This window comes from Tupaia chinensis, unplaced genomic scaffold, assembly GCF_000334495.1.
Source record: "Tupaia chinensis unplaced genomic scaffold, TupChi_1.0 Scaffold000042_2, whole genome shotgun sequence".
Lineage (NCBI taxonomy): Eukaryota > Metazoa > Chordata > Mammalia > Scandentia > Tupaiidae > Tupaia > Tupaia belangeri.
Window position 1 is genome coordinate 1,293,468 of NW_006159498.1, and position 21,718 is coordinate 1,315,185.

The 21,718-nt window shown below is 53.5% G+C and overlaps 1 protein-coding gene across 1 annotated transcript in view; it reads left to right on the top strand.

Moving 5' to 3' along the window:
• Positions 1-11,132: 11,132 nt before the first annotated feature.
• SLX4 (SLX4 structure-specific endonuclease subunit) overlaps positions 11,133-21,718 on the top strand; it is a gene marked incomplete at its 5' end in the record, with an annotated part of 25,676 nt that continues 15,090 nt past the window's right edge. The window contains 6 exons of the mRNA XM_027773177.1: positions 11,133-11,601; positions 13,153-13,383; positions 17,121-17,307; positions 18,095-18,307; positions 20,574-20,782; positions 20,867-21,183. Coding sequence (XP_027628978.1) covers positions 11,133-11,601; positions 13,153-13,383; positions 17,121-17,307; positions 18,095-18,307; positions 20,574-20,782; positions 20,867-21,183 — 1,626 coding nt within the window. The remainder of the gene's footprint in view (positions 11,602-13,152; positions 13,384-17,120; positions 17,308-18,094; positions 18,308-20,573; positions 20,783-20,866; positions 21,184-21,718) is intronic.

The window sequence follows — 21,718 nt, forward strand, 5'->3', positions numbered from 1 at the left end:
CCGTCATTTTGTGATACCTGTTTCCCCTGGAGTGATTTTTTTTTTTTTTTTAGAGGTTTTTGCTGTAGGGTGCGTGCACTCACCTGACAGAGAGATAGAAAGCGAGAAATCACCCCCCAGGGGGGATGGCCACCCCGCAATCCATTCTCCTCTCGGGATCTTGGGCACGCACACACACACGCCCGGCATGAGTTTTAAGCTACCGGGTCTGGGACGCAAACCGCAGTCGACTACGTGGGAATCCAGCGACAGCCATTACGCTAACTGCTGGTCCCAGGAAGTGATTTTTTTTTTTAATCACACAAGAAAATGGAAATGACCAGGCTGGTGTCTTGGGAAGACTCCAGTCATGGTGAGGAGGGAGCCTGGCATAGACAGAGGAGTGGGGAGGGCATGAGCCTGGGCTCAGAGGCCCTGCGGCTTCACAGGGAAGGTGGTTTCTTCCTGCTTGGGAAACTCCCAAGGATTGGCCTTTGAGGTGGGGGCTTGGTCCCAGACTCTGTCTGCAGAGGGGACCTGTGTCCTCGGGCCTCTCAACAGCCAGAGCCACACCCACCCAGCTGCATCCTGGCCCCCCTGGCCGTCCCCTGAGATCCAGGGCTCACCGTGACCAATGTGATTCTAGCTCTGAGCCTTCCTTCTGAGCCTTCCACTCCGCCCGGAGAGCGGGGGCCTCCTTGTCATTCCAGTTCTATTAGATGTGTTTGGAGAAGCTGCCCTCTCCCCACCCAGCCCCACTGCCACCATGGCCCCGGTTCTCCGGGCCCAGACAGCCCGTTTGCTTTAACATGTTCGTCACATTGTGTTTGTCACTTGTGGCCATCCAGACCACGGAGCAGAGGCCACATCTCCCGTCAGGAAAATAGCCCTGGCACCCGCAGCAAGGCTGGGTGTGGAGCCCCGCACCCACAGACGGCTGCTGGACCTGGCAGAGCACAAGCTCTGTGACCCTCCAAGCGGCCCTCCTGGCTGTGAGTGGCCTTCTGCCCCAGACCCAACGGAGAAAACCCAGCCCAGCACGGTGGGCACTGCGAGGCACCTAAAGGGCATGGGGGCACTGGGCACATAGCGTGGGCTGACCACAAGTTCCCGGGAGCCCTGTGGCCCCACAGCCAGCGGGACGGACATTCTTTCTGTGTGCTCCCTCAGGCATGTCCCTGACCTTGGGGACAGAGCATCTTAGAGGACAATGATCTTCTATCCTTTATTTCAGGTGAGGCCAGCGTTGGCCATGGCAGTGCGCTAATTCCCGTGCCCAGTGACCTGCGGAAGTCTCGGCGTCCGCAGCTCAGCGTGGTGCCCTTGGCCCTGTGGATTTATTCTGTCGATTGCAAGGGAAACATTAACCGGGATGGAAAATTCCTCAGAACAGTGCACATCTGAATCGCAAAGCTCACAGCAGCAAACGGGCACTCATGCCAGCAGCCCCGCCTGCACGTCCTCAGCCCTCAGCCCAGCCCGCCACGTCGGAGGGTCAGGGGTACCCGAGTTCTGCAGCGCAAGAGGCCCGCCCCGCACTGCCACGCTCCTGTACTCTGCCTTTAGGAGAGATGCAAACAAAGAAAAGTTTGTTGAAAATTCCCACATGGCAAACAGCGGTTTGAGTCCAGACCTGGTGGCTTGCTTTCATTTCCTTTCTCTCTCTACCCCTGTCTGGTCTAATTAAAAAAAAAAAAAAAATAGCAAATAGAATTAAATAAATAATTCAAAAAAAAAAAAAAGAAAAGAAAAGCTACTTTCTAAGGCAACTCAGTGGCTAGCATGGTGGTTAAGGCACTGGATTTCCACATGGCCGACTGTGGTTCAAGTCTTGCAACTCAGCAGATTGAAAAACATGCCAGGCACAGGTGCATGTGTGCCCAAAATCCTGAGAAGAGAATGGAGAATGCCATCCTCCCTGAGGGGGTGATTTCTTCCCCCTCCCCCTTCTTCTCCCTCTCCATCTGCCCAGTGAGCACTGTAACAAAAAAATGAAGCCACTTTCTAAAGTACGTGTAGGAGGTTCATACCCATGGAACCTGCAGTGAGAGCGGAGTTCCCAGTGGTGGCCCTGAGGCTGCAGGGAGAGCCTAGTTCCCAGTGGTGGTTCCATGGGGCCTGCAGTGAGAGCATGGGCTCCCCATGGTGGTCCTGAGGCTGCAGTGAGAGCGTAGTTCCCAGTGGTGGTCCCGTGGGGCCTGCAGTGAGAGCGTGGGCTCCCTGTGGTGGCCCTGAGGCCGTAGGACTTAGACAGTCCCAGAGCTGTGTGATCTGGCCTGGCAGATGGGCTCCCAAGGTGCTGGTGTTTCCAACAGGGGTCTCAAAGGCCAGTCTGCTTGTGGCTTGTCCTTCCCCAAAGAGCCCCCCAAGGTTCCCAGCCCATAGCCTAAGGTATTGCTTAGGGACCGTCTTCCTGACAGACCCTGACTTCTTCCCCAGTTCATGAGGCCAAAGCCTCCCTGTGCTTTCCAGGCTCATTCTGCATTTTTGCCGTAAACAGTCCCACCAGCAAATGCCTGGGGAGAGGCTGGTGCTCAGTGTAGGTCTCTGCTCCCACTTCCTTTCGGCCCCCAGCCTCCCCAGCCTGCCCAGCCCAGGGGCATTACCTGCAGCCCTTGGCTTCTCCACATCCTGTCCAGCCCCTGTCCCTCCAGGGAGCACCTCCCACAGAACAGAAGGTGGGGTTCACCTCTGTGCTCCGCAAGGCTCCCCAGGCCCTCTGAGTTATGGCCAACCGTGGGAGCCCTTGGCAGTGCTGGTCACTGTAAACCATCCCACACCAGAGGCAGTCTGTCCACAGCACCTGGAAGGAGTCACAGAGAACGGGGTTGGGAGGACACGGGCTGATAACCAGCTAGGCTGGTCAGACCAGCATGGGCCATGGGGAAGCGCAGTTACCAATGTCCTGTCCAACTGACCGCCAAGAGCTTCCAGAGGGACTCAGCGCCATTCCCGAGTGCAGTCCCTGGGACACTAGCCTCTGCACCCTCACCTGAACTGCAGGGTCCAAACCCAAACCGACACCCTCCCAGGGGCCCGGCAGTGAGAAGGGCATGGGGGCCTGGTAGCTCCTCCCACCTGAAGGAGCTGAGCCTGGGCCCTGCTCCTGGGGAGGATGCCTGCAGCTTGCCACAGCCCGCTCAGGGCAGCTGCCTCCCAGGGCCTGTGCCCGCCTGGCCCTGTGCAGCACTGGTTTCTGACAACTGCGTGGCCTGCCAGCTCCTGCCGGAACCAGGAGGGGCCCAGCCACAGATGCTTGTTCGCTCCATGTTCACAGGTTGAGCCATGTTTCCCCAAACTGGCCCTTGGCTCTGTCTCTCTAGGCTGTCCCTCCCTTCAGGCCTCTGGCCAGATGTCACCTGGTACCTTCCAGTTCAAGCGGACATGTCCTGCCTGCTGCCGGATCTCTACCCCACGTGACTTCTTGCCACGGGGCACATCTAACATGTGCCTGGGGGGACCAGCAGTTGGCGTAATAGCTATGTCGCTGGACTCCCATGTAGTCGACCGCAGTTCAAGTCCCAGACCCAGTGGCTTAAACTCATGCCGGTCGCGTGTGCGTGCGTGCCCAAGATCCGGAGAGGAGAATGGAGGAGAAGGAATTGCGGCATGGCCATCCCACCTGCGGGGGGGATTTCTCGCTCTCTCTCTGTCTCTCTGTCTTTCTGGCAAGCACAAGTGCCCTATAGCAAAAACCTCAAAAAAAAACACGCGCCCGCCTGGAACAAGGTCGGACCCTGGCAGGTGCTCTCAGCTGAGTGCCAGAGAGGCCCTAGGGTTCAGAGGGGGCCCTGGGGGTCAGAGATGGGCCCTGGGGGTCAGAGGGGCCCTAAGGGTCAGAGAGGGGCTCTGGGGGTCAGAGAGGGGCCCTGGGGGTCAGAGAGTGGCCCTAGGGGTCAGAGGGGGGCCCTGAGGGTCAGAGGGGTCCTGGGGATCAGAGAGGGGCCCTGGGGGTCAGAGAGGGGCCTGAGAGTCAGAGGGGCTCTGGGGTTCAGAGAGGGGCCCTGGGGGTCAGAGAGGAGCCCTAGGGGTCAGAGGGGGGCCCTGAGGGTCAGAGGGGCTCTGGGGGTCAGAGAGGGGCCATCTCATAGAGAAGCGCTTCCAGGCTATCCATCCTGAAGCGAACAGGACGCTTGACCCTGTTTTGGGGTGATTATCTCGCACAAGGAGAGCCCTGTCTGTTCCAGTCTGGATGAGGGAAGGGACCGACTGCCTCCGGGTCGGCCTGCTCAGCCGCCACAGCCCAACCTGGACAACAGGATAGAGGCAGGGAACCACGGGCGGCCTGAGCTCGAGCCCGGCTCCCAGCACGCAGGGCGGTTCTGTGGGCTCAGGGGGTGCTGCCCAGGGCCAAGAACGTAGAACGCCTCTGCCTGCACAGCCGGTGGAGGCCGAGAACCGTGAGGACTGCAGGCCCGGGGCTGGCCTGGGCTGGTCTCCATGGCAGAGGACTCCACGCCCAAGCTCAGCAGGGGCCTTGCAGGTTGGGCAGCAGCCCTGGGCGATGCCAGCACACATGCTGCCTGTGGCCTGGTGTCCACCGTGGCTCTGGCCACAGGTCCAGCAGCTGAGTCCACAGCGGTCAGGCCTTGTCCAGCCTGCCCTCCTTTCCTAAGGGGTGGCGGGAGGGCCAGGCCCACCATATCGTCACTTCCCTGGGGCCCCATGCCCTAGGTGCCTCCAGTCCCAGGAATGCAGGAGTGAGTCCACGTGGCCCTCAGTGGCCGCCCTGGCCCAGGGTGGGAGATCACGGTCCCTGCATCCCATGGGAAGCTGTGATTGGCTGCAGCTCTGAGATGGACTTTTGCAGGCCTGGGCTGCGTCCGGCAGCATGAATGTGAGGAGCTGTTTCTCAGGGAAGGCCATGCTGGACGAGGCCTTCTCCCAGCAGTGGCGCAGGACAGGCCTGAGGCCTGCACTTGGTGAAGGATGCTGGCTTCGTCCCAGCCCGACTCCCATCAACTGTGGGGGGCTCCAGGGCAGACACAGGGCCCTGCCTCTCTCTAGGCAGAGGTCTAGGCTGTGGGCACAGGAAGGTACCCCAGGAGGAGACAGCTGCAAGGCCACTGCCTTCTAGGAGTCGTAGGCTCGGGCTCTGGGAGCTTGTCTACTTACTGCTCCCAGTGGGCTCAGTCCCCACCCACCTGGGCCTCTGCCAGCCCAGTCCTGCCATAGCCATGACGGGACCTCAGACAGGAGCGGGGGTGGCACCTGGGGCCAGGGACCAGTCTAGCTTGGTCTTCTGGCTCCCGAAGCTACAGTGGCCAGACACGGTGACCTGCTCGCCCTGTTCCCCATCCTCTCCAGCCTGCTGAGGTCACCTGGTGGGACCACTGAGGCAGGGACATGACACTGGATCTCAGGGTGACCTGCTCCTCTCTCAGGTGGGCTCCTGTGAGGAGGGCTGATCTTCAGAGTCACCTCAGCCCACCAAGGACAGAGCCACAGGACTGTGGGGATGCCGACATCCAGGCTGCCACCGTGGGTCTCACTCTGGGCCTGTGCCATCCTGCCATTCCTGCCCACACTGCGTCTGGAGAATGGAGGAGGAGGGGCATGCTGAGTCAGCCAGCTTGGCCAGCAGGCATGGCTGCCCCAAAACGCCACCAAGCTCCTGACGAGCTTTGTTCACTTGTCTACAAACTCACTCAAGATGGAGTGACAGGGTCCTTGGAGAGCTGGAAGCCTGGACAACATAGTTTAAAAAAACGTATTGGGACCAGCAGTTGGCGTAATGGCTATGTCGCTGGACTCCCATGTAGTCGACCATGGTTTGAGTCCCGGACCCAGTGGCTTAAACTCACGCCGGGTGCATGTGCGCGCATACCCAAAATCCCAAGAGGAGAATGGAGGAGAAGGGATTACGGGTGGCCAACCTCCTAGGGGGTGATTTCTCGCTTTTTGTCTTTCTGTCTCTCTACACGCCCTATAGCATAAAACCTCTCCAAAAAAGAAACAAACAAACAAAAAAGAAACACAAAACCTACCAAGACTAAATCAAGATGAAATATAAAACAGTAAGCCAACTGAGTCAGTAATGAAAAAAATCTAACCAGGAAAAGTTCTAGACCTGATGGCTTTACTGAGGAATTCTACCAAATACATAAAAAACAAACAAACAAAACAACTAATACCAATTCTTCTGAAACTACTACCAAAAAATAGAAGAGAAATGAACACTACCTAATTCATTTTACCTTCATATGAAAGCCAGGCAAAGACCGTACAAGAAAACAACCGACTACCCCTTCTGAACACTGATGCAAAGATCCTCTACAAAATACTAGCAAAATGAACACTAGAGGGCTCATACACCATGGTCACGAAAGATTTACCCTGGAGCCAGCCTGTTGAGTGTTGGTTAAGGTGGCTGGATCCCACATGGTTGACCATGTGACTCGAGTCCCAGACTTGGTGGCTTGAGAAACACGTGGGGTGCATGTTCATGTGTGCTCAAAATCCGGAAGGAGGGAGAAATGGATGAGGACATGGCCACTGACTGTTCCCCACAAGAGGAGATGCCTTGTCACTTTCCCTCTATCTCTGTCTCACTCCAGTGAGTGCATGTGCCCTCTGACAGAATTGATATTTATTTATTCATTCATTCATTCCTGAAATGTAATGATGATTCAACACAATGTAATCAATATACCACATAAATGATCATCTCAATTGTTACAGAAAAAATATTTGACAAAATTCCATTCCTCTCATGATAAAAACTCAACAAACTAAGAGTAGAAGGGAACTACCTCAACATAATGGAGCCACTTATGAAAAATCCACATTGAACGGTCATACTCAATGGAAGACTGAAAAGTTCCTCTGTGGAAGATCAGGTGGGGACCGCTTTCAACACTCCTATTCAACATGGTAATGGAAGCTCTAGCCAAAGTACTTAGCATAAATGGAAAGGAAGAAATAAAACTATCTCTGCGCAGAGAACGATCTTTTGTTTTTAGAGATATTTTTGCTGTAGGGCACATGCATTCACCAGAGACACAGACAGGCAGAGAGAGAGAACGTGAGCGATCACCTCCCCCGGGGGTTGGCCACAGCACAATCCCTTCTCCTCCATTCTCTTCTTGGGATTCTGGGCATGCACACACATGCGCCTGGCATGAGTTTCGAGTCACCGGATCTGGGACTCTAAGCATGGTTGGCCATGTGGGAGTCCGGCACCCCTCCTGTGGCTGAGTCTGAACGGGCGTCTTGGAGCTGCAGAAGCACTGACAATGACACTCGATGTGAGTATTAGTGGGGGGACTTGGGAATGAAACTCAAGACCACGAGCTTTATTGAACGTCATATTTAAAGGCAAATGATAACGATCTCAGGGGAGTCTGGATATGCCCTCATTAACTTGTGTACAACTCAACTTTCTAGTCCCTTGGTTCATACATCGGCTGGTTTTGGTTTGTCAGAGAACTCTGCGTGAGTTTGCTGACGTTTTCCTTCTCGGCAGTGTTCTGAGCATGCAGGAAACGGGGCAAGAGTTCTTCGTGGTCTGCTACATGTTCCTGGAATGCCTGTGACGGCCGTGTTTAGCCAAATGACCTGACTGTGTTCTAGGGTCTTCGGTAACCTCCAGACACACCAGGCCTTGTTCCACGGGAACCATCTCCTCACACCAACTACCACACCACCTGCTGGCCCTCGCAGGTAGGATCGTATATATTAAAACCTAAACATAGCACACACAAAAAAATGTTAGAACAGGCAAACGAATTGAACAAAGTAGTAGTGTGCCAAGTCAACACACAGACACCAGTTGCAGTTCTTCTTTTCCTAAGTTGTTAGTGGCAGGGCCAGCAGACGTAGTAGTGGTTACCCACTGGACCAACTGCGGTTTGAGTCCAGGACCTGGTGGCTTGAAAATCAGGCTGGGGGTGCATGTGCATGCGTGCCCAAGATTTCTCGCTTTCTGTCTCTGTCTCTCTCTTTCTGTCTGGCAAGCACACGTGCCCTATAGCAAAAACCTCTCCAAAAAAAAAAAAAAAGAGTGCTAGCATTTATTTACATTGAGAAAAAAATGGGGGGGACCAGCAGTTAGTGTAATGGCTATGTCGCTGGACTCCCACGTAGTCAACCGCGGTTCGCATCCTGGACCCGGTGGCTTAAAACTCACGCCAGGTGCGTGTGCGTGCATGCCCAAGATTCCGAGAGGAGAATGGAGGAGAAGGAATTGCAGCGTGGCCATCCCCCTTGTGGGGTGATTTCTCGCTTTCTGTCTCTGTCTCTCTCTTTCTGTCTGGCAAGCACACGTGCCCTATAGCAAAAACCCCTCAAAAAAAAAAAAAAGAAAAAAGAAAAAAATGAGAATATTATTAAATACACTTGAATGTACATGGAGAAAAACTGGACTATTTCTTTCTTTTTTTTTTAGAATTATTTTAGGGACCAGCAGTTAGCATAATGGCTATGTCACTGGAATCCCACGTAGTCGACCATGGTTTGCGTCCCAGACCCGGTGGCTTAAAACTCACACCTGGCGTGTGTGTGTGCGTGCCCAAGATCCCGAGAGGAGAATGGAGAAGGGATTGGGGCGTGGCCATTCCCCCTGGGGGGTGATTTCTCGCTTTCTGTCTCTCTGTCTCTGTCTGGAGAGCTCACGCGCCCTATAGCAAAAACCTCTCCAAAAAAAAGCGAAAGAAAGAATTATTTTATTTAGGAGATCAGCAGGTGGCTGATTAAGGGTCTGAACACTCCCACATGGTCGACTACGGTTCGAGTCCTGGACCTGGTGGCTTTCTTTTTATTGGACTTTATTTTTGTTATCCATTATTTATTTAAATTTGACCAGAGAGGGACTGAATGAGAGAGAGGGAAAGTGAGAAAGCAAGCCGCTGGGTCCAGGACTCGAGCCACAGAAAGAACCACGGGAACCGAGCCGCAGCCGTCTCGCCCGGCCGTTTGACGCCTGCGCACACGAGCTTCTCCGGGCAGCGCATGCGCAGGCGCAGGGCTCTCCGTTGGGAAGGTGCCGTGGCGGCGCCGGAGGTAGGAGGAGTCCGGCGTCGGGGCTGGGATCGCGCCCGGGAGGAGGTCCTGTCACCCCGTGCGGTTCTCGCTCTCCTGAGGGAGCGGAGCCTTTGTCGCCCGCTCCCTCGCTGGCCCCTGGCCTCGGCAGTCCCGCACCGTGTCGTAGAGGCCGGGCTCGAGTGGAGACGGGCCGGGCCCGCTTGCGGGGAGGACGGGAGGGAGGATCGGGCTGCCCGCACGTTCGCAGCCTGGGGCCAGTCCTGCGTTCGGGATTTTCCGTCTGGCTTTGGAGGCATCTGCCATTGGCAACCTTGTCCCCAGTGGACTCGTCAGCCACCTTTCCGGAGGTCGCTAGGCTGGGGGTAGGGATCCCTCATTTATTCCTCTGTGGTCACTGCGGGCTGAGGCCGCTCTCGTCCCCTACCCCCTGGAGAGACGGTCTTGCAGGCTCCGTTCTGTCATTCAGCAAATACTGCGTTGAACGTCTGTAGGAAGTGGCCTGTACTGTTCCGAGTCGTACCCACGGAGATGTGCAGACGGGACGGTGCTGGAGGGCGGAATGTGCTCTAGCCGCTCCCCGCGTGCAGTACGCTAAAATTCCATTTGCTAAGCCTGAGGTCGTGGCCCTCGTGAACTGATCTCTGCTTTTCCCTGCACACTTCCGTCCGACCTCGTTCTCCTCACCCAGATTGTACCAAACTCTTAGCAGCTCATGAAGTCAACAAATAGTTGTGAGACTTACTACAAGGCAGGCATCCGACCAGCCAAAGACAATACAAAGTGAGACGGATGAGTCTGTGCCCTGCTGAAGTGTTGAGCTCACGGATGATAAATCAGTGAATAAAAATAGGAGAGCCAGTGGTCTGGAACCACACGCCATTTGACCCCAGCTCTGCCACTTCAGAAGTGCCTGAACTTGAGCACTGTTCCTCATTCTGCTTGTGCCTGGTTCCTTGCTGTAAAGAAAGGAGGACAATAGAGTCTACCCTACAGGATTGTTGTAAGGATTCAATATGTTAAAGATGAAAACTTGCAGCAGTGCTTACCACCAGTAAGCCATCCATAAACATTACCTCTTACATATGATCATAGCCCACGATAAATGCCATTGTCTGGACTGACAGAACAGAGGGATTCACTTAAGGATTAGGGGAAGCTCTCTAAGGAGGAGACATGGGAGATAATGAACCAGCCAGCCATACAGAGTAGGTCTAGATAGGAACATATGCCCAGATCTGGAAAACTACATGATGAATCAGATTACCTGGATAGTGGTGATTGCAGTATTATATTTGAAATTAAGAGCTTCCTGCCTTGGATCATTCAGTTTTGATTTTCAAACCCCACTAGGCTGAGTAAATTAATCATACTTATGAAGTCCAGCTTTTGCATGTGGGCAGTGTTCTAGGCCTCTGAATTTGGGGAGCTCTTGCTGGGCAGAGAGGGCAGAGAAAAGGTCTTCTCTCCTCCCGAGTGCTCAGGCACTCTTACTTTCTCACACTGCAGTGTGTGCTGACAGCCTTTCTAATAGCTGAGAGTCTTAGCCCCTTGTAGGAGCTAGGTTTCCTAGCACTGGGGATCATCTCATTTCTCTGGTGACTGCTCTTCATGGGGTTTGGTCCACACATTTTAATAAAAACTTTCCCAAGGTGCACGTATTTTCTGCCTGTGGAAAGAATATGCTTCAGATTTCTAGATCCCGCTGTCATGCTGCGATGTCCTCTAGGATGATTAGACTGGGCGACCGGGTGGTACTGAGTACTGGACAGGGGTATTGTTGCTCTGAAGAGTTCGCATACCTTACCTGTCTTGTACCGTCCTAGAAGAAATGGCCCAACATGACAATATGCATCTAAGTACACTGAGGTGCTTTTGGTTTTCTACAGATATGAAATTAAATGAACCAAGTATGTTTTGTTGTCTTACAGGTCTTGGAAAATCACCTGAGCATTAAGTTCCTATGGACGCTGTCTCAGAGGCACCTAGTGGACAACAGACGATCTCTCAGTTGTGAGCTTTAACAGAGGGAAGCGTCTAACATGTTTAACACAGGCCCAGTTTGAAGAAAGGTATTCAAATCATCATGAGGAGGAAGACAGTCCTTTTCATTCAGCTGTGCAAACTATCCCAGGGTCAGTGAGAAGTAGAGAGGAACCTGAATGAGGCTGTGAGTGTGGACAAAGCCTGGCCAGGCTTTTCTTCAGGTTCTTTCTCTGTGGACATGCCCCCAGACTGAGCCCCCCTCCTCTGAAGAGCAGCCGGAAAGCCTTAAAACTGGCCAGATGATGGATGATTCAGACGATGATTTTAAGGAACTCTGCACCAGCTTTCTCCAAAGGGTGAAAAAAAATGCATCCAAGGAAGTGTCAAGAGAAAGAAAGACCCAAAAAGCCTCAGACAGCACTCAGATAAGAAGCAAACTGAAAAGAACCAAACAAACTGCTCCCAAGAAGAAAACACTTCAGGGCACCACGGAGGAGGAACCTCCACCTGGCAGCCGGGTGCCTAGGACTAAAAGCCAAAGGGCAACCAAGTTGCAAGGGAGTGAACCAGCTCTCACTGTGAATGGAAAGGGCGGTGTGCCTGCCTCTGCTGCAGATCAGCCTGTGCCCTGGGAGGGAGCCCAGAACACCTGCACAGGTAAGCAGGCAAGAAGCACTACCAGATCTTCCGAAGACAGAGGAGATTGGCAGTATTCTAATCGATTAATGAATTTTTGTTTTACATTTAATTACTCAGTTGTTTATTATGATTTCTGGGTTGTTGAATCTGGGACTTGAACTATGGTTGGCCGTGTGGGAGTTCAGAGGCTTAACTACCCCGTGCAGTTTGCTAGCCCCTTGATTGGTACTATTTCTTCTTTTTTTTTCTTTAGACTTTTTTTTTTTTTTTTTTTTTGCTGCAGGGTACATGTGCTCACCAAAAAGAGAGAGAAAAAGTGAGAAATCACCCCCAGTGGATTTGGCCATACTGCAATTTCTTCTCCTCCAGGGATTTTGGCACATGTACACATGTACTCTCCATGATTTTCTTCTTTTTTTTTTTTTGAGAGGTTTTTGCTATAGGGCGCGTACGCTCACCAGACAGAGACAGACAGAGAGAAAGCGAGAAATCACCCCCCGGGGGGATGGCCACGCCACAATCCCTTCTCCTCCATTCTCCTCTCGGGATCTCGGGCATGCACGCACATGCACCCAGCATGAGTTTAAGCCACCAGGTCCGGGACTCGAACCGTGGTCAACTACATGGGAGTCCAGCGACAATCCATTATGGACTAACTGCTGGTCCCTTTTTTTTCCTCTCTCTTTTTTTTTTTTTAAATTTTATTTAATTTAATTTCTTTTTCTCCATGATTTTCAAGCCACTTGGCTTGGGACTCAAACTGCAGTCAGCCAGGTGGGAGACCAGTGTTGTAACTCGCTGGCTGTGATTGGTACTATTTTAATCAGGGGCAGAAAGCTTTGAAAAAGGCTGGATAGTAACTTAGTGGTGTAGGCTATACAGCCTCTGTTGCAACAACTCAGCTCTTTTTGGAGAGGTTTTCGCTATAGGGCGCGTGCGCTCGCCAGACAGTCAGAGACAGAGGCAGAAAGTGAGAAATCACCGGCCCTGGGGGATGGTCAAGCTGCAATCCCTTCTCCTCCATTTTACTCTTGGGATCTTGAGTACGCACGCACACGCGCCCAGCATGAGTTTTAAGCCACCAGGTCCAGGACGTGAACCGCGGTCAACTACGTGGGAGTCCAGCGACATAGCCATTATGCTAACTGCTGGTTCCCCTTTTATTTTATTATTTTTTTGGGGGTAAGAGGTTTTTGCTATAGGGCGTGTGTGCTTACCAGAAAGACAGAGGGAGACAGAGAGACAGAAAGCAAGAAGTCACCCCCCAGGGGGGATGGCCACGCTGCAATCCCTTCTCTTCCATTCTCCTCTTGGGATCTTGGGCACGCATGCACACGTGCCTGATGTGAGTTTAAGCCACTGTGTCAGGGACTCGAACCGTGGTCGACTACATCAAAGTCCAGCCACATAACCATTACACCATCTATTGGTCCCTGTCCTGTTCACTTCCAAAGCTGATGTAAACTAGCACACGTAAGAGCCCTTAAAGCTTAGGTTAACCTCTGTCTGGAAGAAAGGTCCTTTATTTCCCTTTCTCCAGATACTAGTGAATGTTTTCCTTCTTGCCAGAGGGTGCTCCCAACAGCCACTCCAGGTCCTCTCCTCCTTCCTGTTTGACGACAGCAGCGGTGCCAAGTCCCTCCAAACCCCGCACGGCAGAGCTGGTCCTGCAGCGAATGCAGCAGTTCAAAAGAGCCGACCCTGAGCGTCTGAAGCATGCCACGGAGGAGTGCACCCTCGGGGCTGCGCTGGGTGACGGTGTCCCAGAGGGCCCTCTGGAAGAGAGGGTGGCAGGGACCGGTATGAAGAGCGCGTTTCTATTTCCAGACAGGAGTCCTGGCTGGGGTGGAAGGGAGGCGGGCAGGATCTGCATTCAGGCATTGCTGCTGTAGGCGGGTGCTCACCCGTGTTTCACCTTGGCCATCTCGAGCCACTCAGGGAACAAAGGGGCTCTGGGATACTTGTCACTTAGCTTCTTTGGCAGGGTAGCTCTTTTACTCATTTTTGACTTTTTGTTATAAAATTTCTGCTCACAGAAAAGTTAAGAAAGAATTACGGTGGATCCCTTATGTTCTCAACCTAGATTTAATAATAGCTAACATTTTCCCATGTCTTATTTATTTATTTACCTACTGGAGAGATTTTTGCTATAGAGTGTGTGTGCTTGCCAGAAAGATAGAGACAGAGAGACAGAAGGCGAGAAATCACCCCCCAGGGGGGATGGCCATGCCATAATCCCCTCTCCTCCATTCTCCTCTAGGGATCTTGGGCACACACGCACATGCACCTGGTGTGAGTCTAACCATCGGGCCTGGGACTCGAATCGCGGTCAGCTACATGGGAGTCCAGCGACATAGCCATTACACCAACTGCTGCTCCTGGAGTCCAGTGCTCTTAACCACCATGTTACCTGCCAGCCCCCAAATAATTCTTAAAAAAAAAAAAAAAAAGTTCATGACAAAAAGGAATTAAAGTATGAGTTTATCTTAGTGTAAAAAATTCTGAAATCTATGCACAGAGTTTTCATAACACACATTCCCACAAACCTTTTTCAGACCCCTTATTTATAAAAATATTTAAAAGAGGGACCAGCAGGACCAGCAGATGGCACTGGATTCCCACATGACTGACCAGAGTTCGTGTCCCAGACCCGGCAGCTTGCCTTCTCGCTTTCTGTATGTCTCTCTTGGTTCCTCTCTGGTCAAATTTAAATAAATAAATAAAGTTAAGTAAAATAATTCTTAAAAAGTTATTTATTTCCATTTGTTGTTGTTGTTATTTTTTTGGAGAGGTTTTTATTGCTATAGGGCATATGCGCTCACCAGAACAACAGAGACAGACAGAAAGCAAGAAATCACCCCTCAGGGAGGATGGCCACACCGCAATCCCTTCTCCTCCATTCTCCTCTCAAGATCTTGGGCATGCCCGCACGTGCGCCTGGCGTGAGTTTAAGCCACTGGGTCCGGGACTCGAACCATGGTTGACTACATGAGAGTCCAGCGACATAGCCAATATGCTAACTGCTGGTCCCATGTTATTATTATTTTTTAAATTTGACCAGAGACACACAGAGAGAAAGGGAAGGTGAGAAGGTCTGGGACTCAAACTGTAGTTGGCCCTATAGGAATCTGGTGCCTTTAACCACCAGGCCACCTGCGGCTGGGAACTTTTTTTTAGTTAGTTGCTAGAGGGTACATGTCTTCACCAGAGAGACAAACAAAGAGACTGAAAGAGAGAGGGAGAACTTGCCCTGCAGTGGGGCATGGAAGTGTCTTTTGAAGATTTTGGCCACACAGTATACATACCTGGTGTGTGTGTGTTTACATTTATTTATTTATGTATTTATCTGTTGTGTTTTTTTAAGAGATTTTTGCTATAGAGTATGTGTGCTTGCCGGAGCGACAGAGAGACAGAAAGTGAGAAATCACCCCCCCGCCCCAGGCAGGATGGCCACACTGCAATCCCTTCTCCTCTCAGGATTTGGGACACACATGCACACACACCCAGTGTGAATTTTAAGCTGCTAGGTCTGGGACTTGAACTACGATCAACTACGGGGGAATCCAGCGACACAACTATTATACTATCTGCTGGTCCCTTGTGATTTTTAAGCCGCTGGATCCAGAGCTTGAGCCATGGTCAGCCATGTGAGAATCCAAAGCCTTAACCATTATGCCACCTGCCAACCCTGATTTTTTTTTCTTTTTCTTCTTAAGTTTGCCACAGGACATGTGTGTTTACCCGAGAGAGGTAGAGAGAGGGAAAGTGAGAAACCAGCGCCCTGTGAGCACAGCCACACTGTAACCTCTTCTCCTCTGTTCTCTTCTTGGGATTTTGGGCATGCACGCAAAGGCACCCAATGTGTTTTTCAAGCTGCCAGATCCAGGACTCGGACAGTGCAGTCACTCACGTGAGATCTAGCCACCTTAACCACACCATCTGCTGGCCCACCTGGTGTGTTTTTTCTCAGCTCGGGTTGGGATTTGAACCCATGTTTGGTCACTTATGATCCTTAACACTAGGGTAGAGTGGGCCCCCTGGTCTCTTTTTCACGCCCATGGTCTTTTTGAAGTCCTCTCATACATGAATATTTTTTCCATAGCATTTGAAAGTAAAGTTATATACATCACGACACTTAGCCGCCCCTGTAAAACTACAATGTCATTGTCACACCTAATTCCATAATGCTGCCCGTTATAAATTTCCACAATTGTCCCAAGGATATCTTTTTTTTTTTTAAAAGAATTATTTAACCTTTTTTAAAACTTTTTATTCGTTTATTTTCATTTGACCAGAGAGGATTCTGGGACACTCCCACATCTTTTTTTCTTTTCATGACAGAGCGCATGCATGTGCAAGAGCGAGAGGGAGTGAGAGAGCGAGAGAGAGGTGCACCTCCACAGGGTCTGCTCACGCCGTGCTCCCCCTCCCCAGTCTCCAGCTGGTGGGCTCTCAGGTACTCGCACACATGCCTGGAGCGTTTTACAGCCCGAAGGCTGGGTCCGAACCTCGCTCCCCACGTGGAGGCGGCTTCTCGTGAGCAGCACATCACCACTGTGCACAGAGCCAGCCCCCACACTCACTGTTGAAGGGCCCAGCCTGTCTTACAGGATCTCACACTTTCTGGCTTCGTGCGATTATTTCTTCATGGTGCCATCTGAGCCCTTGCTTTAACCCTTGTGTTGTCAGCAGCTTAAACAGTTTGCCAGCCATGCCTCACAGGTGCTGTGTACCGCCTACTCTGCACTGCCCAGTAGGTGCAGCACCTCGGAGATCCTATTCTTTATCCCTAAGCAGTTTGGACCCTCATTTCTGCTGCAGATTCACATCTGCCCAGCAGATGCTCAGGAAAAGATAAACGATTTATTTCCTTAAAAAAAAAAACAAAAAAAAACAACAGCCAGAGCACTGAAGTGGAGGTGTGCTGCTTTTCTGGTGCTGTGGCAGGTATGGTAGGCCCTAGTAATATCCACAAACTTGGGGTTTGTGGGTACTTCCACAGTATCGGGGGTCCCCGTGGAATCCACCTCAGGAGCACCATCAACCCACACTTGGGCCTGACCTGTCCCAGGAGGTGGAAGGCAGCAGCGGGAAAGGGGCCCAAGGAGGAACCCGACTGGCGGGGAGGGGCCCTGGGGGCCCGCAGCGCGAGGGAACCCGACTGGCGGGAAGGAGCCATGGGAGCCAGCAGCGCCTAGGTGGCTGGCTGCTTTGGGTGTGGGAGGTGGGCACAAAAGGCAAGTTCTCTAGATCCCTGGTCCTCAGAGAGTGGTCTGGACCTCGAGGCTCGGGCTCCACCAGACCCCGAATCTCAGCTTGCAGTTAGCACACTTCCTGGGTGGTCCGTCCAGGATGGGATGGTTGAGAAGTGCCATTCCGGGCCGTCCAACGCCCAGTCTCCAGGCTGCAGGGCTGGCTGGGCTTTGGTTCTTTGTGCTCTGCCCAGCGTCTGTGCTCTGCGAGTGCCCTCTTCAGCCAGGGGTCCAAGGGTGCGCATGTCTCTGGAGTTAACCCTCTGGCTTCATGCTTCTCTGCAGCTTGTGGGTCCGCGCACCCTGCCACAGAGAGCGATGCCGCGGCCGCCCTGGCCCTGCAGCAGGAGTTTGCACGGGAAGGCGCAGCTGGTGATGACAGCCTGGAGGAGAGGGGGCTGTTCTTCTGCCAGATCTGTCAGAAGGACCTCTCGACCATGAATCTGGTGCGAAGGGAGCAGCACGTGAATAGGTAGGGGCTGCTGGGCTCGCCACCTCTCCCGTGTGAGAGCAGATCCCAGGGCAGCGAGGCTGTGCTAGGCTCTCGGGACACCTGCCTGGGCAGCAGCACCTTGGTTTTGTCATAACCTACCCTTTAAAAAAAAGCAAAACCCTAAGAATGTTACTGAGATGGGATTCTCATAGCTCACAGTTCACCCACGTAAATGGTGAGTCAGTGGCTTTTGGTGCATCCGCAGGGTCGGCAGTGTCGCCGCTGTCAATTCTGGGTAATTTTCATCTCTTGCCAAAGAAGCCTCATACCCCTCAGCGGTCACTCCCTCCCCTAACAGCCCCTCATCAGCTTCCTGCCCAGAAAGGACGGGTGCCACACCCCTCGTGTTCGTGTGTCACTTGGCCCCTTTAGTGCAGTCTGGTGTCACCCACACTGTGGCGCTGCCAGCCCTGAGTCCTTGTCGTGCTGGACCGTGCCTCTTGGGTGGCCGAATCTGCTGCTCACCCACACAGAGCCGCCGTGAACATGGGTTCCACACGCTTGCCTGAGTGCCTGTTGGCAGTTCTGGGTGGATCTCCACTCCGAGTGGAATGGCCAGGCCCTGTGGTCACATGCTCAGCCCATCCTCACTCTGCAGCCACCTTTGCTGACAGGCACCAATTTAGTGTCTGCTAGGAGACTTGTGGCTGGGTGGAAGCACTTGGCTTTGGGGGGCATGCTTTGGCTGCAGCACGTCCGTGATGACGGGGATCCACGTGTTCTGCATGTACTGGGGGGTGGTGCTCTGGTAGTTTTCTTCCTTCAGGTGCTTGGATGAGGCTGAGAAACCCCTGAGACCTTCCGCGCCTCGGATCCCTGAATGCCCGATTTGTGGCAAGCCGTTCCTCACCTTGAAGAGCAGAATCGGCCACTTGAAGCAGTGCGCGGCGAGGATGGAGGTCGGCCCCCAGCTGCTGCTGCAGGCCGTGCGGATGCAGGCGGCCCAGCCCCAGGAGGGCGGTGGCCCACCCGGGCCCAGGTAAGTCCACGGAAAGGAAGCAAACACGCCAAGTGACCGAGTTTATACTCAGTTTGGTTGGGAAAAAGAAAGCTGTTACAGTTTTGGACAATAAAAGGGCCCTCTGGTTCTGGAAATGAAAGTTTTGGGAGGAAATCCGTCAGGCTGGGAGAGACCGAGGATAGATTCTGCCCCCCCAAAGGCGAGGACATTGCCTACCGGGGACGCAGAGACTGGTTTCCTTGAAGCCTGTCAGGTCTGCAGTCGGGGCAGTGCTTCACTGCAGCCATTAGCTTGCTGTGTGGCTTGGTTTCCACCTGACGTCGGGCTCAGCCTGCTAACGTGAGGCTGTTCAGCAGAGTGCAGAACGTGGTCAGACAGAACCACAGGACCTTGGGACCAGCAGGTGGCTAATGGTTACGTTGCTGGACTCCCACATACTCAACCATGGGTTGAGTCCCAGACCCAGCAGCTTAAAGGCTTAAAACTCACTCCAGCCACCTGTACGTTTATGCCCAAGATCCTGAGAGGAGAATGGAGGAGAAGGGATTGTGGTGTGGCCGTCCCCCCAGGAAGTGACTTCTCTTTCTGTTTCTCTGTCTCTGTCTCTCCAGTGAGTGTATGCACCCTATAGCAAAAAAAAAAAGCACAGGACCTTATGACAAATTTTTTTGCGTGAATTAATGCTTAAATGTTAAAATAAGATGCCCCTCTGGAAGCCGGGAGACAAGTCCGTGGCATGCACACCACAGGCATGCAGTGGCAGAGAGTGAACTCTGACCCTTTTGGGACACCAGAGTCAACCCCAGGTTCATAGGACACTTAGGCAGCATGGACCCCAGACCTCTCTGGGTTGGGGCATGAAGGGAAGGCCAGCGCATGTTGGCTACTTCCCTGCCCACTGGGCAGCTGTGGGGCTGGGGCTGACATGGGAGAGGACGGGTGCGTTTTCTTTTTTTTTTTTTTGGAGAGGTTTTTGCTATAGGGCGCGTGCGCTCGCCAAAAAGACAGAGACAGAGAAATAGAAAGCGAGAAATCACCCCCCAGGGAGGATGGCCACACCGCAGTCCCTTCTCCTCCATTCTCCTCTCGGGATCTTGGGCACGCACGCACACTCGCCCGGCGTGAGTTTAAGCCGCTGGGTCCAGGACTTGAACTGCGGTCAACTACATGGGAGTCCAGCGACATAGCCATTATGCTAACTGCTGGTCCCATAGGTGGGTTTTCTTAGCTGAGATCTGTCCACATTGGGCACCTCCAGCCCTCATGTCGCAGGGCTAGGGGCCTGGAGGTAGAACAGACATGGTCTAAGCCATGTCGCCTCTTGGCAGGACTGCACTGAAATTACCTGCTCACATAAACACGTCTCCTTTTCGCATACCTCCAAGTAGCCTGGGTCTTCAGAACATGGGGTGGTCAGGATCCCTGCAGAGTGCATTCCGCCCAAGCACCTGCACTCACCCTCACCCAGCAGCCCTGCCTGCTGGGCCGGCAGGAGCCGAGGACCTGGGCTGCTGGGGCCGCTACTCTCCTCCAGGGGGCAGTGGAGCAACACGAGGGCCCACCTGGACTTGCAGGTGCTTCCTGGGGCCTGCAGAGGACAGAGCTTTGCAAAAACCAGGGGAGTGACTGCTGCAGGGAGGGCGGTGGCTTGGTGCTTTCAAAATTCCTTCTTACCTTTACTCTCCTCTCGCCAGCCCCTTGGGGTACACCGTGGCTGTCCCTGTTCTTCCCAACCAGAGGCTTCTTGGACTTAATCACCTTCAGGCCTCATGACTGCCACTCAGTGACTCCTAAAAGGCTGGGGGCCTCCTTCAGACCTTGGGCAGAGGTGCTGCCCTGGGGCCTGCCACAAGGGAGGCATGGCTTTTGTGCCAGATGACACGAGCCACCCTGCGGGCATCTGAATGGCTTTGGTTTCGTGGTCCTCCTGCCTCAGCCTCCCAGGCAGCTGGGACTAAGGGTGTGTGCACCGTGTCCTCAGGGACAGCCGAGGTGCGAATGGGTAGGCCTGGAGCCAACACGGACTCAGCTAGTGTTGACCCCTCTGGAGAAGCTGGCCGCATCTGGGAGTGCTGGAGCCGCCGGCAGCTTTGTACCGGTGCCAGGAGCCTGACCGAGCCACTTTGAATAAGGGACTCAGGCCCTCTGGGTCCAGATAATGCTGAGCTGTTGGCCTGGGAGTCCCTGAGTGCACATGAGGCTTCTCTGTCCTGGCGGAGCCAGCGAAGGAGGGTGATGGCGGCACCTCTGGCCCTCGCTGACTTCCCCCTGGGCTGCCTTTCAGCCTCAGTGATCACGTCGGAGGTTTGAAGCGCAAAGGAGCCACCAACATGAAGGAGCCACAGAAGAGGCGGAAGGTTGGCCCTCCCGAGGCGCAGTCCGAGGACCTGCTGGTGGCCATTGCCCTGTCGCGGTCTGAGATGGAGCAGTGCCCAGCTGTGCCAGCGCTCAGGCTGGAAAGTGCGTTTTCTAAGAGGATGCGACCCGGAGCAGGTACAGTGGCCCCAGGGAAGATCACACATTCTGGGGTGCAGGGCAGACCCCACTAGTGACCCTGCCTCTTCTGTTTAACTCTAGAGAAGAAAGGCCACAGGAAGAAACTCCCGGTCTCTCCCCCGCAGCTGTTAGTCCAGGACCCCGAGACCACAGGGAGACAGATAGAGGATCGTGTGGCCCTGCTGCTTTCCGAGGGGGCCGAAATGCCCCACACGCCCCCGCTCCCGGCCAGCGGGATTGTCAAGGAAGAGGTGGGACAGGCAGGCTGGCGACTGCCACGGCCGGAAGGAAAGCAGAACCCGCTGTGGGAGGGCAGTGCCCTGACTGCAGCCTGGGCTCCAGAGTCCTTCTACTCGGCCAGCCTAGTGCCGCCCATCATGCCTTGGCGACCCGCTAAGGTGAGCCCTGCTCTCTATAATACGTGGTGGACTTTGGGGAGAGGTGGGTGGTTCCACACTGCAGCCCTGGGTATCAGCAGCTGGGTGACAGAATGTCCAAGAGGCCGTCGGGGGAGGGATAGAGCCAAAGGGGTGTCACCGAAGCTCCTTTCTCTTTGCAGCAACCAAATAACTGTCCTGGTGAGGACAGGGAGGACCGCTGGACTCCTCAGATTAGTAGGTTCCTAGAGTTTGTTTAAAATACAGAGTCCTAGAGACCAGCAGTTGGTGTAATGGCTATGTCACTGGACTCCCATGTAGTTGACTGCAGTTCGAGTCCTGGACCTGGTGGCTTAAACTCACACCAGGCTCGTGTGGGTGCCTGCCCCAGATACCGAGAGGAGAATGGAGGAGAAGAGGTTGTGGTGTGGCCATCCCCCCAGGGGGTGATTTCTTACTTTCTGTCTGTCTCTTTCTCTCTCTGTCTTTCTGGTGAGCGCACATGCCCTATAGCAAAAAAAAAAAAAAAAAAAAAAAAAAAAACCCCCCCCAAAAA